The sequence below is a fragment of the Caretta caretta genome, chromosome 1 (genome assembly GCF_965140235.1).
Source record: "Caretta caretta isolate rCarCar2 chromosome 1, rCarCar1.hap1, whole genome shotgun sequence".
NCBI classification, from domain to species: Eukaryota; Metazoa; Chordata; order Testudines; family Cheloniidae; genus Caretta; species Caretta caretta.
The window spans coordinates 256,616,344-256,633,142 of NC_134206.1; the positions used below are offsets into that span (position 1 = coordinate 256,616,344).

General features: G+C 45.2%; 1 protein-coding gene across 6 annotated transcripts in view; it reads right to left on the reverse strand.

The window, feature by feature from the left end:
- The window catches only part of LARGE1 (LARGE xylosyl- and glucuronyltransferase 1), a 374,291-nt gene that overhangs the window by 72,698 nt on the left and 284,794 nt on the right, over positions 1 to 16,799 (reverse strand). For all 6 annotated transcript variants that reach the window (XM_075123486.1, XM_075123481.1, XM_048832612.2 and 3 more), the window contains exons 8-9: positions 6,668 to 6,780; positions 3,794 to 3,919 (exon numbers count right to left, since the gene is read on the reverse strand). In XM_075123486.1, coding sequence (XP_074979587.1) covers positions 3,794 to 3,919; positions 6,668 to 6,780 — 239 coding nt within the window. The remainder of the gene's footprint in view (positions 1 to 3,793; positions 3,920 to 6,667; positions 6,781 to 16,799) is intronic.

The window sequence follows — 16,799 nt, forward strand, 5'->3', positions numbered from 1 at the left end:
ACCAGAATGTTCACCAGCACTTTATAACAGGACAGATTGCAATGACACTATGAATCCCTGCTCCTTGGGTCCTGCCTATACATGAACAATAAAATGCTCACTGAGTGCATTAATTTTTCAGCAACCCTCTAGATCACTCCACCTACATTTGTGAAGTAACTCCATCAAAAAATCACATTTCTGGTCCCTTTTTGGATGCATGTAACTTTTGGAATAAGGGTTTCCAAAGTGATTACTTACATTTATGAATCCAAAATTTGCTGTTTCTATGAGCACTCCTACCAGAAAATTCATTTGATAGAACATTCAGAGAGAGCAAACACAAAGATGGGCTCAGCCAAAATGAACTTCTTTTAACATTTGAAAAAAACAATCAGAAAAATTGTTTGCAATATTCGAACAGTTCTAACTGTGATTAGTCTGTAATGACAATGATTGCCTACTGCTGCCTAGGTAGGCTGTATACTAACCCTTGTAGAATAATTTCCACTATCTGGACCAAGATGTCCTGCATGCAACATTTGAGTCTAGAATTTCAGAATTACAACTGCAGAACTAATCTTCGTTCATCTGGATTTGTTTAAATCCATCCAACCCGTCTTGTAGTATAGAAACCACTACAGAACTAACTGAAATTTTTTTATAATCCAGTTTAGAAACTTATTCTGATCCACAGAGGCAGACTAACAGTCTCCATTTACGATGAAGCTATTATTGTTCTTTTCCTGCCTTTCTTCTATAAGGTAATAAGGAGTCGACATAGCTTAGGTCGACTTACCCCAGTGTGTTCACTGTGCTGCGTCAACAGGAGACACTCTCCGGTCGACTTCCCTTACTCTTCTCGAAGAGCTGGAGTACCAGGGTAGACTGCAGAACGCCCTGTCATCAATTTAGCAGATCTTCACTAGACAGGGTGACCGTATTTCCCTATGCTGAATACGGGACTCGTGGTAAAATTACTCCTATTCAAGCGAGTTCAATAGCGATCGATCAGAACTATGCAGTGCAAACGTTCAAATTAACATCAAGGTGACTGAGCTCCTGTGAAAAAGAAATGCTGCACAGCTGGATTCTTTTTATTTGCTTTCTTATCTTTAAGGCTTTAGGGTTCACATGGGGAGAGGTGACACACACACATTCCCGTACACCACTTTCACACAGGGAGGGTGACTGACTGACCTGACCCCCCTGCCTGGCGCTCTCCATCCTCCATGCCTGGCTGGGCCCCCGGGATGGACCTGCCTCTCCTGGTACCTGGTGCTGCGTCTTCCTGAGGCAACACATGTGGGGGCACCTGGGGTCACGTGCCCCCCCCCCCCCAGATTTCTACCAAGGTTCATGCCAGAATGTAGCCAGCAGCAGCCTTTTGGCACTGTCTATGGGGGAGGGAAAGGACGTGAGGTGCTTCCAGCTGCAGGAGAGGAGGATGGAGGGAAGGGATGACCTGGCCTGTGTCTTTGCAGCACCCCTCTTCTCCCTGTGGCTGGAATCACCTTATCCCTTCCTGCCTGCACAGTGTCGAAAGGCAGCTAACATCTCCAGGCTGCTGCTGGCCACCGACATAACCCAGCTGCCTCCTGTCCTCTGGCTACAATGCGGGCAGGAAGGGATTAAGCCAGTGGTGGGAAACCTGCGGCCCATCAGGCTAATCTGATTGTGGGCCATGAGACATTTTGCTGATGTTGACCGTCCGCAGGCACGGCCCCCTGCAGCTCCCAGTGGCCACGGTTCACTGTTTCTGGCCAGTGGGAGCTGTGGGAAGCAGTGGCCAGCATGCTACTGCGGCACACTGCTTCCCACAGCTCCCATTGGCCGGGAACAGCGAACCCTGGCCACTGGGAGCTGCGGGGGGCTGTGCCTGTGGACGGTCAGTGTAAACAAAATGTCTCGCGGCCCACAGTCCGATTACCCTGATGGGCCCCACATGCGGCCTCTGGGCTGCCCACCACTGGATTAAGCCCTAAGGATGCATTATGCACCAGGCCCCAGGGAACCTGACTGCAGGGGCTTCAGCAAACCCGACCAGAGAGGTGGCTCAGCAGGGGAAGGTGCCTAGGGTACAGAGCAGCCCCACGCTCCCTGGGGGCAGGACCCAGAGCGGGGTGGGCGGGTGAAGAGGGTGCTAAGCCCCTGCCCAGAGAGCTGATGTGGAGCCTGCAGGGCCAGGGCGTGAACAGGCTGGATATTGCTCCCCACCCCTGCCACTCCAGAGCTTAGCTGAGGGGTGGAGAGGCTTCCCTGTGCCAGTGCTTTGTGGGGCTTTGGCACAGGCAGGGCTCGGCTCCTCCTGGCCAGCGCCCTGGGCCAGAGGGTCTTGGGCTTTCCCTGGGCGCTGGCCCAGCAAGAGGCAGTGGGGGAAGGAAGGCGCCTGCCGGCCAGGCTGTTGATGGGCTGAGCGCTCCGACCGGTCCGGGATATAGAGGAGAAGCGGGGCTGGGGGTGTGAAGGGGCAAAGCAGGGAGAGGACAGTGAGAGGGGGAGCACATAAAGGGCTGATGGGTGGGCAGTAAAGGTGACACATAATCAGTCACTGCCTGGCACCTGTCTGCACTCACCAGCCATCACAGATCGAAGCGCGCAGCCAGTGCTGGTTGGAAACGGGACAGGGACAGGGCCCTGCTGGCTGAGAGCTGGCATGCAGTGGGGGCTGCGCTGACGGACCAGCAGGGGGAGTGGCTGGCCTCGCGCACTGCATCTTTGCCCCCACCAGCCTTCCACACCCACCCCCATCATTGGCCACTGGACTCCCCGCCCCACTCACTGCCGCTGGGCGGGCGGCTGGCGACCAGGGATCTGGCCAGCACCAGGACCCGCCAGTACTGACGGCGGGGGAGACAGAAAATATGGGACAATTTACTCATTTTTAAGAAAAAGTCGGGACACCTGCAGGCGGGCTTAAATTCGGGACTGTCCCTTTAAAAACGGGATATCTGGTCACCCTATCACTAGACCCACTAAATCGATCCCTGCTGCATCGATTGCAGCAGCATCAGTCTCCCCACAGTGAAGTCACCTATCGATTTCCTCTTCCACACTCTATTTCATCACAATGAAAAATGTGTTACTGAGTATTCTATTGATATTGTAGTGTTACTTTTTTTGTGCTATATCCTGTTATCCTTACTTGGTTTCTACTCAGTCCTTACTCAGGAGAAGTCTTAGCGAAGTCAGTAGGAGTTTGCCAGAGTAAAGAGCTGGTAAATGCTGAGTAAGAACTGCCTAATGTCCTTTGGATTTGGTTCCCCATACACCACAGAAACAAAGAAATGTGGGCCCAAAGAGGAGGTCAAGAGTTCATCTAGTTCACCCTCCCTCCCCTGCCACCTCCCGTGCTGAGGAGACAGTTCAGTTCAGGGTTACACCATCCTTCTGCTCCTCTTTGTGAAACTCTCCATATCAAACAATTCTGTTTAAAAACTCTTGCAGCATGTTCAGAATACAAGGGTGATATCATTCCCTGTTCAGGAGTAGTAAAGTACTGAAACAGCAGTGAGTGCTGCAGGTCAAGCTTAAGTACACTGGCAGAGACATAGTGTGTGTGGGTAAGGAGGCGGTGCAGCATCTGTCTGCACCCAGCCTAGCTCTAGGCAGTGTTATCCATCTTCCATTTTCACGATTACAAACATGCAGACCAAAACAAAAGCACATTTGTTCCCTCAGCTTTTACTGCACAAAGAATGCACACAGGCCATCCCTTATGCTTCATCTCTCTGCCACTGTGGGAACTTCCATTTTATCTCCAAAAACACAAGCAAGACCCAAGTCATTGGGTTGCAGCTGTAGCTAAACATACCTTTAGGTCAGACACATCCCTGTAGCACTGTTCAGAACGGGTGTGGTCAGACAGCTGCACATTCCAGAAACATGGAAGCTGGTAGACAAGGAACGGGTTCTGCTTGATGACCGCATTGAAGATATCCTGGCAGACAAAAACAGAAAAACAATCAGGTACACCATTTCAGCAGACAGATGATCAATCACATCTCTCTGAACTGACTCTCTTCAGTCCTTTGCTCAGAGAGCAAGTGAGAGGGAGAATAGGGAGTTATTACATTAAGCTGTCAGCTCTGCAAACCTAGCTTCACAATTCTGCTTTGGTTAAAGGTGCTGGAACCCCAAGGGCCGACTTGTAAGTCTGAACTAGAGGAAAACAGACTCTTTTTCAAGCAGAATGCAAGCAGACTGCACCTGGGTTTTTGTATCATTGGCCAAAACTGTTTTTTCTCCATCATGGGGAGTACTATGTGGCAGATGGTGAACTGCCTGCTGTTCCTAAGTACAGCATCAATTTTCAATAAAAGAAAGAAGAGCGATCCTGGCAGTTACTGTCCCTTATGATGAACTACCAGTAGGAGTATTAGTTATTATTTTATATTGCTCGCAAGTGCTCTACGTGTTTCACAGAAAACACATGTGAGACAGGGCTACAAAACAGTTTACAGTGTAAGTGCCACTATGATCTGCTCTTATGAAGTCATGCAGTGGGAGGGGAAAAATGGTCTTTGTGCTTAAGATACTAGAGCAGGGGTCGGCAGCCTTTCAGAAGTGGTGTGCCGAGTCTTCATTTATTCACTTTAATTTAAGGTTTCGCGTGTCAGTAATACATTTAACGTTTTTAGAAGCTCTCTCTCTATAAGTCTATATATTGTATAACTAAACTATTGTCGTATGTAAAGTAAACAAGGTTTTCAAAATGTTTAAGAAGCTTCATTTAAAATTAAATTAAAATGCTGATCTTATATTGCTGGCCCGCTTAGCCCTCTGCCAGCCTGGGGTTCCATTCACCTAGGCTGGCAATGGGCTGAGCGAGGCCTGCGGCCAGGACCCTGGCTGGCAAGGGGCTGGCAGCCAGAACCCCAGACCAGCAGCGGGCTGAATGGGGCCGGCGACTGGGACCCCAGACCAGCAGTGGGCTGAGCGGCTCAGCCCGCTGCCGGCCTGGGGTTCCGTCCGCCGGCTCCTGCCAGCCAGGGTCCCGGCTGCCAGCCCCGCTCAGCCCACTGCCGGTCTGAGATCCTGGCCCTGCCCATATAGAGTGGGTACCTACCCTCTCCCTGGTTCTAGCCCATTCTCTTCCTCTCTCTCTGCACTGAGCTGAGGGTGGGAGTGCACTGAGCTCAGGGCTGGGGGTTGGGGTGTAGGGTCTGGCCAGGAGCTAGAATGAGGGAGGGGGCTCATGGTTGGAGCAGGAGGTTTGGGTGTGGAGCGCTTACCTGGGAAGCTCCCATTTGGTGCGAGGGTACAGGTGGGAATGTAGGGGGTGGGGCAGGGGGGTGCAGGAGCTCCCATTTGGTGCTCAGGGTGGGGGTGGGATTGTGGGGGGTGCAAGAGTCAGGACATGGGGTGTGGAGGGGCTGGGTATGTGTGGGGGGTGCAGGAGTCAGGGCAGGGAGCTGGGGGTGTGTGAGGGGGTGCAGGGGTCAGGGCAGAGGGCTGGGGTGTTTGGGGAGGTGCAGGGGTCAGGGCAGAGGGCTGGGGGGGTGGGCTGGGGTCGTGGGGGTGCTCCCAGCCCCTTGCCCTGAGCAGCTCAGGGCAGGGGGCTGGAGGCGATATGCCCTGATTCCACCCCCCTTCCCCACGGCCCTGTCCCCACCTCTTCTCCACCTCCTTCCCAGAGCAGCAAGCGCGCTGCGGCTCCGCTTCTCCCCCTCCCCTGCAAGGGCCATCAGCTGATCCGCGGCAGGAAGGGAGCGGAGGAGGGGCAGGAACCCAGCACGCTGGAGGAAGAGGCAGGGGAGGGGGAGCTTGCCTGCCCTGCAAGGAGAGAATGGTGGGCGGGTGGGGTGAAGAAGAGCGAGCCGGGCCGGGCAGGATTTTTAATGGCACGCTGCTGCCTGCTGGGGTCCCAGCCTGGGTTTGGCAGCGGGCTGAGCGGGGCCGGTGGTTGGGACCTGGCAGGCAGCAGCGTGCCATTAAAAATCGGCTCGTGTGCCGTCTTTGGCACGCCTGCCTTAGGTTGCCGACCCCTGTGCTAGAGTAAGAGTCCAGGGATCTCGGTTCAATTCCCACCTCTGCTACGTGTTCTCCATGTGATTTTGGGCAAGTCACTTATGATCTGACTCAAAAGCCACTGAAATCCGTGGGAGTCTCTTCATAGACTTCAGTGGGCTTTGGATCAGCTCCTTAGTTTCTCTGGGCCTGAGTTCCCCATCAGTAAAATGGGGACAGTAATCCCTCCTCACTTAATAGGGGTATTGTGAGGATAAATACATTAATGTTTGTGAGATGCTCATATTCTGCAGCAATGCAGGCATCAGAAGTATCCAGAGACTGACAGAATCAAAATCACCATTTGTCAAAATGAAAATAACAAAAGCAGTAGAGAAAGAAACAGTTTTTTCAAGCTTCAAAAGTCTGGAGTCTTTCAAAGAAAGAATGAAAGGCTGAAGTAAAGGCTATAAAAAAGAAAAAGTCTCCAACTGTGTCCCTTTAAAAAGCATCTGTGCATCAGAAGTAAAAATTTCAGTCTGTAAATAGGAGTCTTACGGATAAATCTCTATCTCCCACATTCAAAAATTTCTCCAGAAAGACATGGCAATGAGTTCTGCCTGTTTAAGAGAACATGGCAGGACACCTACCTATCTACCTTCCTTCCTCTCTCCCTCCCCACCCCCAATCCAAGGAGCAATGTTTGTAGTAGGACTTCAAAACTGCCTGCCCAACCCACCTGGTCAGCCAGCGAGGTTGACAGCATGCTCATTAACTCTCTTTCAGCAGTGAGTCTCCACATCTGCTCCCATTTCATCTTTCGCAACTTATCCAGAAGTAGCAGGATAACCCCTAAAGAGACAATGCAATGCAGGGAAAGAGAAGCCATAATGTAATGGGCAAAGCAAGGACCTTCATGCCTAAGTGTTGCATCACTGCAGTCAAAAGAAGAACATTTTGCAAATACCAGAGTTGGAAGCTATTCCATCTGCCAACCCGTGCTTTTGATTGAAATCAGGATAAATATTTTCATGATACATTATTTACGGACATAAACTAGCTCTAATAAATAACAATTTTGAAGGAGAATGTATTATAATTATTATTATTAAAGTACTTCTCTGTTACAGTGGTGCCCAAAGGTTCCACTCAGGATTGTTACCTCATTGTGCTGGGTGCCATACAAACACAATAAAGTAAGACAGTGTCTGCCCCAGAAAGCTTACCACCTCGGTAAGGATAAGATACAACAGGGAGTTATAGAACATCATGTAGATGGGGAAAACCGTGCTTGAAATGCAGAGGAAAAACAGAGGGGCAACCGACAAAAGGAAGTTGGTTCATCTAGACTCAGCAAAGGGGCAGCTGGGCCAGAGGGTGGTGTTACAGGCAGAGAGGGGAGCAGGTGAAGAGCTGGGGGTGGGGAAAGGTGCTGAACATCCAGCAGGCCCATTACATTGACCCTAGAATTAAGCCTGATTTCAGTATGACTGGCCTGGACACTAGGGTATTGCTGACAAACTGAACTGGTAACACCTGGTCACATTAAAGAGAGTATTTTCCAAGTCAGCTTTTTCATTCCAAAGGGGCTTAGATGGTAGTTTCCAAGTGAGAAAAAATGTGTCTCATGTCATTCAATAATGACCCCACTGCAGCTGCTTTAAGAAGGGAAGTTATGGGCTCCAAAGGGAACCCTGTCAGATTACTCTCTGCCAGAGCAATGGTTGTGATAATGCTGGTTCTTGAGAATGGGTGTGTCTGTAATCAGCCAGATTCTGCCATCCTTACTCACACTGAGCAGAAGATTAGACCATGAAAGGTCCTGCTGATTTAAAGGAGTAGACATTTAATTCTGACCCCATTAAGTTTTGCCATTGACTTCAGTGGGACTGGGACATCACCCCTAAAGTGAAAAGTATTACTCAGTGTAAGCCTGGTAGAATCTGCTTCCATGTATTTATTTTAACCACTTATGGCCAGATTGCGAATCCCTTACTTCCAATGGTGAGCAGTTACTTACAGGAGCAGTCCCACTGACTCCTATGAGATCACCATTGTAAGTAAGGGAGGGGTCATAAACTAACCCTCGTACAGAGCCTATCACTGTGGCAATGAGCATTAAGCAAGGAAAAACAGGAGAGAGAACAGGATCCTCAGATCAGAAAGTAACGTTTAGCGGGAAAAGAGCTCTACATTCATTCTTCTTCTTTGGTGGTTTTGTTTCTGGATAGAATTATACTACTTGTGGATGCAGAAAATGCAGTAGAAGCAATGTAGCTGGATTTAAGTAAAACCTTTAACAGAACACCTCACAAAACCTTACTTGAAAAAATTAATTCACATGGACTTAGATAAGAACGCTGTCATGGGGAACGAAAACTGTCTGAAGGACCATAAACAAAGAGTACTGATAAATGGCAATGTATCATGTTGGTGGGAGGTGTCTAGTGGGATCAGTGATAGGTTTTCATTGGTGTTCTGGAAGAAGGAGTAAACAGAATATTAATGACATTTGCAAGTGATACTAAACTGAAGGCCTTGTAAAAATTAGCACATTTTAATGATAACTTACGGGGATTATAGCAATTACCCTCAAATATTTGAAGAAGCAAATACCAAACAGCGAGAAAAATTATTTGGGGGAGCCCAAGGGGATATAAGTAGAAGTAAAAGAAAGAAATTATGAAAAAGGAAATAAATGTAGGCTGAATATTACGAAAAACATCTTAATCTACCAAGGGAAGTGACAGAAGCCCCATTGCTTCATAGGAATGCACCAGCTGTAGAATCACATAGTCTCCAAACAGCTCTCTATGAGAAGACTCAGCTAGGAAATTGCCCAGCACTCAAGTGCAGCTCCCCTCTGGAAAGTATGCCCAAAATAATACAGCCTTGCGCTGTAGAGAAATCTATACAATGGAAACTCATAAATTCGCCTCCTCTCTCAATGTGGAGGAAGATATGCACAACTTCTTGCCCCCCCAGTTATAAATTGCACAAACTGGGTTTAATAATAAACAAAAGCAAGTTTATTAACTATAAAAGGCAGATTTTAAGTGGTTATAAGGAATAGCAAACAGAACAAAGCAGATTACCAAACAAATAAAACAGAACATGCATACTGAGCTTAAGATCTTAAAGAGGCTGGTTTCAAGAAGTAATTTCTCATCCTAAATGTTGTTTTAGACAAGTTGAAGAATTCCTGTAGCTTAGAGTTTCAGTTATTTCTCTTTAGAGACTAGACTTCTGTCTTTGTCTGGACTCAGCCCTTGCCTTTCCCACCGCTCAGTTCCTTTGTCTCTTCAGGTACTCTCAGCAGTCTTTCTTGTTGGGCAGGAAGGCAATGGAGAAGAGCCCTGTTTGCCTTACTCCCCAGCTTTAAATAGAATTTACATAAGGCGGGAGGCCTTTGTTTCCAGTGGAAAAGTACCAGTAGTGTCCCAGGTGGTGTTTAGTACCAGGTGATATGACCACATGACCTAGCAGAGTCACCACAATTTTCCAGGATGCCTCTCAGGAAGTAGAGAGAGATTAGTATCTTTAAAGTCTTATAGTTTCTTCCTAATGGCCCATCAAGGCTGATGGCCTGTTGTCTGGTGGGTGTTTCCCAAGTACACACCCATTTGTAATTGTTACATAGTCAATATTCCTAACGTTAGATACAGAAATGATAACATGCATACACATTGGATAATCACATTCAGTAAATCATAACCTTTCCAATGATACCTTACAAGACCCATCTTGCATAAAATATATCTCAGTTATGCCATATTCACAACGTAAGCATATTTCCATAAAGAATATGGGGTGTAACGTCACAAGTAGAACTACTCATCCCAAATTAGGAGAAAGCCACCACATGTTTGAATCTGATTGAAATTTGAGAATTGAAATCTTTTGCTGCCTAGTGAATTGTGCAAAAGAAAAAATATATTCTGGCAGTGTAGTCTGTGGCCTAGTTTACTGCTGTTCTCCACTTCAGTCCATCTGGTTCCTAAGCACACTGGAGCCTTTACTGGAGGAATCCCCTTTTATCTTCAATCTGCCTTTCTGCTGTAAGTGGTTATCCTGGAAATGGACAAACTGCCACAACATGCCACAATACATTTTTGCCAAACTGTTCGTTTTCTATCCAACATAATTGAATTTTTTGTTCCAAGCAGATCTGTGAGCATTGGACTGGAAACAGAGCTTGAATCCTATCTGGAGTTTGCATGTGTGTGTGTGTGTGTATGTTTTTGAGCGCATTACTGTGGATTGGCCGAGATTGAAGGTCAGTAGGCAGCAAATTCTTCCCACTGCAGCAGCAGATTAGGTGAGATAACCTACAGCAGGATGGGAGGTTATTTCCAAATGGCAAGAACTGTAAACTTTGTTGTAACAATATAATATACCCGAGGCAATGAACTATCCATTTATTTAAAAAAAAATCTCATTGCAGGATTCAATTCATTCTGCTACATTTGTAAAATGTGTTTTATTATACATCTATATATATGTACTGCTAACTTTTGCTTTCTAATAAATCTTCTTTAAAAGCCCAATCTGTGGAAGGATGGGGAAAGTACTTTACATCTGCAGTATTCTCCATTTATTCACCCTCTCCCAGTCTTCTGTCAGGCAGTACTTTACAGTGTCACAACTAAAGAGATTACGAGTTCCTGAGGGGTTATCACAGTTGCACCTGAATGGCAAAAGCTGCAGGGAAGGGAGGGGAGAAACCAGAGCAGATGCATATGTATATGAATTATGATCCAATGCAGCACAGGAAACATGTTCACGGCTTTTAAATACAATGCTATTGATAAATTAGACTGATAACTTCTAGTCTAATTTACCTAAAGGTTTGGTTTAACACATTGATACAATCACCATTCAGGGCTTCTGAATTGCAGAATTGTACTTTACTGCCACTGTAAAAATAAAGGGGAATATTTATAGCAGTTTAAACATTCATTAAAATTATACAATTCTCATTAGTATTAGTGAGAATAAGAGATTTGCATTGAGGGGAGAGTTAATTCAATTCATTGACTTCATCTTATTTAGCGTAAAAGCAAAAATAAATGTGAATAGGAAACTTTTAAAATGATAATGCAAAAGATCAGTGCTTTCTCTTTATAATCCAGTGCACTTTCATAAAGTTCTTCCATTGCTAAAAGGACACAAAATCAATGTCCCAGCATCCTGTAAGTCTCAACTAGCTCCCTTAGACACTTAGAATGTAGACAAAGTGCTTGGGACCATAGGAGAAAAAGATTTGCCTCAGGTGCCCGCTCCCAGAGCCAAATTGACTGAAATTTCAGGCTGGATTCAAGATGACAAACCAGCAGAATGCAGAGGGCTCAGGGATTTACCCTCAGCTGCTGTGCTGGGCGAGGAAGAGGTTAGGACCCTCCTCCCCCAAAAGGAATCTTTCAGGAACATCTGGCCCCAGTTATGGAGCTTTTCATCTTTAGATGAGAGTGTATCATTTTCTTTTCCCCACATTCCCAAACAGAAGCAGAAGGAAAAGTCTAGCAGAAAGAAAACACAAAGAGAAAAGGGGGAATCCACTGGCTTAGGAGTATTAGCCAAGCTATGATTAACCGCAGAATGCCTCACTATAAAAAACAAGCCCAGGCAAATATTACAAAGCTGTGAATGCCTTGAAGAGCTCTTTGAAAAGCTCTCCGGTTCATTGACCATTCTGTTTCTGTGGGGCTTTAATATTTTTTGGGTTTCTCTTTCCTTGTGCCTTATTACTAAGGACCATTGACATGTTAACGGATTCTTTGCTTCTTAGAAGTTCATTTACTCCTACTGCTCCATGGGTCTCAACCTGGGCCATCTGAAGTGTTACAGCCCCTGAGTAGATGCAGTAGGGCCAGGGGGCTAGGAGGAAGGCTCCCTTTGGTTTATAAAAATAAGACTCAAAATGCTGAATGCTTCACTACTTTGCAGAAGAGAGGGTTTTTATTATTGTTTTTTATTTGGCTTGATGAAAGGTGCGGGGTTTTCCCCCGATTGTTTAATCTAAAATCTACTGTTGACTCTATACTAGGTTCATATTTGATCAGCAAAGTAAAACAATCCTATATTTTGTCATTTTCAGAAACTACTGGCTCTGAGACAGAATGAAATGATCCCCACATCTTTGATTTTGCTGGGGTTTGGAAAGTTCATGAGGGCCAAACTTCAGACTGATGATCCCTGGGGAGCCATGTGCTTATTTCCAACCTTAAAGCCATGGCCCTCTGTTTGCAGAGCTGTCAGTGTACTCACCACCCTTTTCTCCAGCCATCAGTTCCATTCCTCAGTGTAACATTTGCATGAAGGGATGGAACTTGGGAGGTGAGGCAAGGATGGAGGAAGGGAAAACAGAAATGACTCCCCGTCTTCTGACCCTCATTGTATGGATACTAGGTATTTTCCTCATTTTCCTTCTGAAAAGTTGACAGGTAACACATTTGTGAGATCATAAGTGGTTGCTGTCAAGATGCTTCTAGCTCTAGGCGAGTGATAATTGGAACTTCTATCCCACAGGAAATTTGGCTGTGTCAACCTTTGTTTTTGTCCCAAATCAGGATAAAAAGTTGAAATTTTTCGCAGAACAGAAATTCTGAAAAAATTCAGTTTGGAAGTGTTGAAACATTACTGCATTTTCCCACTGTAATGCACTGCCTCATGGGAGCTGTAGTCAAGAGCCTGCTTCCCCTACTCTTCTCTATGGGCCAGGCTCCCTAACTGAATTACGTCTGCCAAGACATGCCCAGAGGTATGTGACTCCTATCATGCACCAAGCAGAGCGTGGTTAGACATTAAAATGTAGTTCCTTATCAGTGCATTGCATTATAGGAAATGCAATCCTCCAGGGAGCTCAGCCCACAGGAGAGAATTGGGGCTTGTAAGGCAGTGCACTGACAGGGGAATACAGTTTGTTTTAATGAACTGGTGTGAAACAAAATTTTTGGGTCAGTTTAGCAAAATGAAATATTTTGATTTAGGTTGAACTGACCTGAAACAAAATATTTCATTTTGATTTTTGGCAAAAATTGAGATTTTCCGCTGGAAAATTTTGGTATTATAGAAACTGCTTTTCCCATCAGAAAGTCATTCTGATGGGAAATTCTTGACCAGCTCTCCTTCTAGCATAGGGAACATCAGGGCTTCTATTGAAGTTCACAAAGGCATGTGAATGTAGGCAGTTATAAAAGAGCAATTTAGCAAAGGAAACACAGGTCATATAGTGAAACTTTCAAATTAAATCCATTCATTAAAGCTGTCATTTTAAGTCAGGTGCAAAAATATTCAATACTGAGTAAAGAAAGTTTAGCTGCTTTTGAAGTTTTTTATTTAGCTGTAAGTGTGACCCTGCCTCTTTCTTTCAGCCAGTACAAAGTGCTTTTGTGAGTTGTTTAGGTGATAGCAAAATATGTGAACAGCACCTCAGAATCCATCTATTTTAGCTATTTATATAGTGCCTATCACCATAGTGTCCAAGTGCTGGATTACCTAAAGCAGTATAGTACCTGACAGAGATAGGCAGGGACTCACTTTAAAATTTATTATAAAGCATCAGCAAGATTTAAAAAAACTCATTTGGATTTTACAATGTATGACAAGCATCCCAAAGACCACACTTCAGACCACCCAATCCAGAGTGTGGTAAGGGGTAATGTGCCAATCGTAGGCTGGCACTGTGAAGGTTTAGACTAAGCTTGTAGCCTCAGCATAATGTGTGGCTTGTAGCTGAGCTGTCCCAGGGGGAATGACAGGAAGGAAATGTGACACAGAGATTCACTGTGTCACTGTGGTCAAAAGGGCTAATGCAGTCCTTGGATGCATAAACATAGGAATCTCCTGGAGATTATTATAGAGAGGTTATTTTATGTCTGTATTTGGCACTAGTGCAACTGCTGCTGGAATACAGTGTCCAGTTCTGGTATCCATAATTCAAGAAGGATGTTGATAATTGAAGAGGGCTCAGAGAAGAGTCATGAGAATGATTAAAGAATTAGAAAACATGCCTTACAATGATAGACTCAAAGAGCTCAATCTATTTAGCTTAAGAAAGAGAAGGATAATATGTAGCTTGATTACAGTCTCTAAGTACTCACATAGGAAACAAATATTTAATAATGGGCTCTTCAATCTAGCAGAGAAAGGTATAGGGCAATCCAACGGTTGCTAGACAAATTCAGATTGGAGATATGGCATAAATTTTTAACAGTGGCAGTAATTAACCACTGGAATAATATATCAAGGACTGGTGCTGGAGTCTCCATCATGGACAACTTTCAAATCAAGGGCTAATGGGATCCTTGGATATATTCTAAAAGACATGCTCAAGGAATTATTTGCGGAAGTTTGCTGGCCTGTGTTATACAGGACATCTGACTAGATGATCATAATGGTGCTTTCTGGCCTTGGAATCTATTCATCTATGAAGATCTAAATAACCAATTGTACCATTGCTGATATGGAATCCACTGGGCCAGACCAAAAGGTGTGATTCTTATTCACACCAGGAGATTATGAAGTTAAGCAACACACACTGAAAGTGGAGTACACTGTAGTAAATTCTGCACACAATAATATGTTTGTATATTCATGCACATAAACATGAATGCACACTTATTTAGTGTGATGGGGGGCCTCTAGGCAGTACCGTGATACAAATAATAAATCGTAACAATAACCAATATGTTGATATATTAAATTAGAAGCCCATGAAATTCAGAGTTTAAGATGCACAGACATTCAAACAGCCACCACAACCATAACTCTGCCCCAGCTGGGATGAGACAGTGTATGTAAGTCTGAGATTTATAAATCTCTGCATAGTTTTTAAAGTAGTTCATCTTAAGGAAGCCCTGTGGGCAGTTGGATATCATTAAGTGAAAGATACCAGTTCAGAGAATCATGGTGAAATTGTTGACTTGATTTATGGACCTGTCTAACTCTTGGTCATAACACTGTGGCCTGGAAATAATTTGGATTGTTTTCTGCTGTTACTAGTATAATAAAGACCATATCTTATGAATGTGTTTTTTAATACTTAGTGAGTGGACGATTGGCACAATAATACATTTCTATTGCATCTTGATCTATCACTTAGCCATTCATTTATGTACACAACCCTTGTGTTTTTAAAAAGGCTTTAATAATGTATGACACCTAAAGAAGATTTGCAATTGTCTGTAATTTGTTAAATGAGAACACAGAATGCGTCCACATTTGAACGTGCCCCTCTTAAAAAAGGAGCAGAGTAAAAAATCTGTTTTGAATTTAAAAGTGGGTATCCCTCTGGGCAAAATGACAGAATGCATAACTCTGGTATTCTGGATGTGCGTATGGAAAATGAGGCGATGATGGAGTGCATTTTGAAGTAAGTTTATCACAGCTACTCTGCAGGGAGCCTATTTCCTCTTGCAGCATTATGAGCACTTTATTTACACTTCCCGATGACCACTTAGCGTAATGGAACACTCTTAGTTTATGTTTTCTTCCCCCAAAGTATGAGTTATGGCTTGTTGTTTCTTCTCGGGCAAAGTTACAATTGTGGAAGCTATCTGAGTCTGACCCTGGCTTATTGTACAGGTGCAATCTTCACTCTGAATTTCCTGGGTTTCTAACATTTGATATATTTATTTTAACTCCAACCTTCTTGAAAGATTTAAAATGCAATATATGTGCCTATAAGCTTAGCTTCTCATTAACTATATTTTTGGTGGAGGAATTTTCCTATTTTTTTTAAATTCTCTAAAAATACTACTGGAAAAGAGCCTTCTTACTGCAGACTCTAGAAGGAGGAAGCCCCAAACCAGGCATGCAGCAGAGCTTAGGAGGTCCATGGGGTGAACACCCCTGCTGGTCACTGAGCCTCCTGCTAAGCAAAGTCGCCACCCATCCTCTTGTGAAGAGGAGTTCTGATGTGGCAAGTCTCTGAAAGGTCAGCAAAAAGAGAGTAACACGCCTGAGAACTTCAGACCCGAGGAACAGGACTCTTCTTTGACAGAACCCAGGACGTGCACAGAAGTGCAGCTCACCTTCTCTCAACTATTGCAGGGCTGGGGGGGGGGGGGGGGGACTCTCCAATGAAAATCTGCAGGAAGGAGGTGGGTGTGGCTGATGGGAGACTTAAAAATTAGCAGAATCAGAAGAAGCAGGGGGGAAACCTTCCCACCCATCCTACTGCACACAGGCCTCCATGGAGAGGGTGGTGGGGAGCGATGAACCCGTACTGGCTCTTTCTGTGGCTGTTTCCTGGGGCCAATGCAGGGAGTTGCAGGGATGGAACATCCCCTGGAGAGACTCTCCCCATGAACTTTAGAAGGCTCCTCAGCCTCCTGGTAGCTTCCACCCCTTGTGGCCCTTATGAGGCTATTTGGAGCCTTTCAAATCTAAGCACCTCATAAATCCCCTACCAACATCCAGAGCTAAAATATGTTCACAGATGGTGTGGGGGATGAGCAGTGTGTTCCATAAAGCTCACCAGTGGGGTCCACAGGCAGGAGACCAATGGCCCTGGATCTCCTTATCCATCCCAACCCCCTTGCCATCTCCAGTCCAGACGACCTCACAAAGTCAATGGGATTTAGAGTCCTAAGTGCCTAAGTCACTTTTGAAAATGGGGCTTAGTCATTTAGGCATTTCTAAAAAATTTACACATTGTGTTGTTCTTCGCTGGTACAGAATTGTGATGCAGAGTGGAAAGAGATTTGAAAGAGCCTATGAACTGCAAAAGCAGAGATTATACCATAGAGGCAGTGGAAAGTAACAACTCCAGAGTTTCCAATTGGTGAGCCAGAGAGGATCTCTGAGGTGGAAAGCAGCAGTAGCTCACAAAGTCCTGCAGACATTCTAAAGTCCCTGAAGCTGTAAAC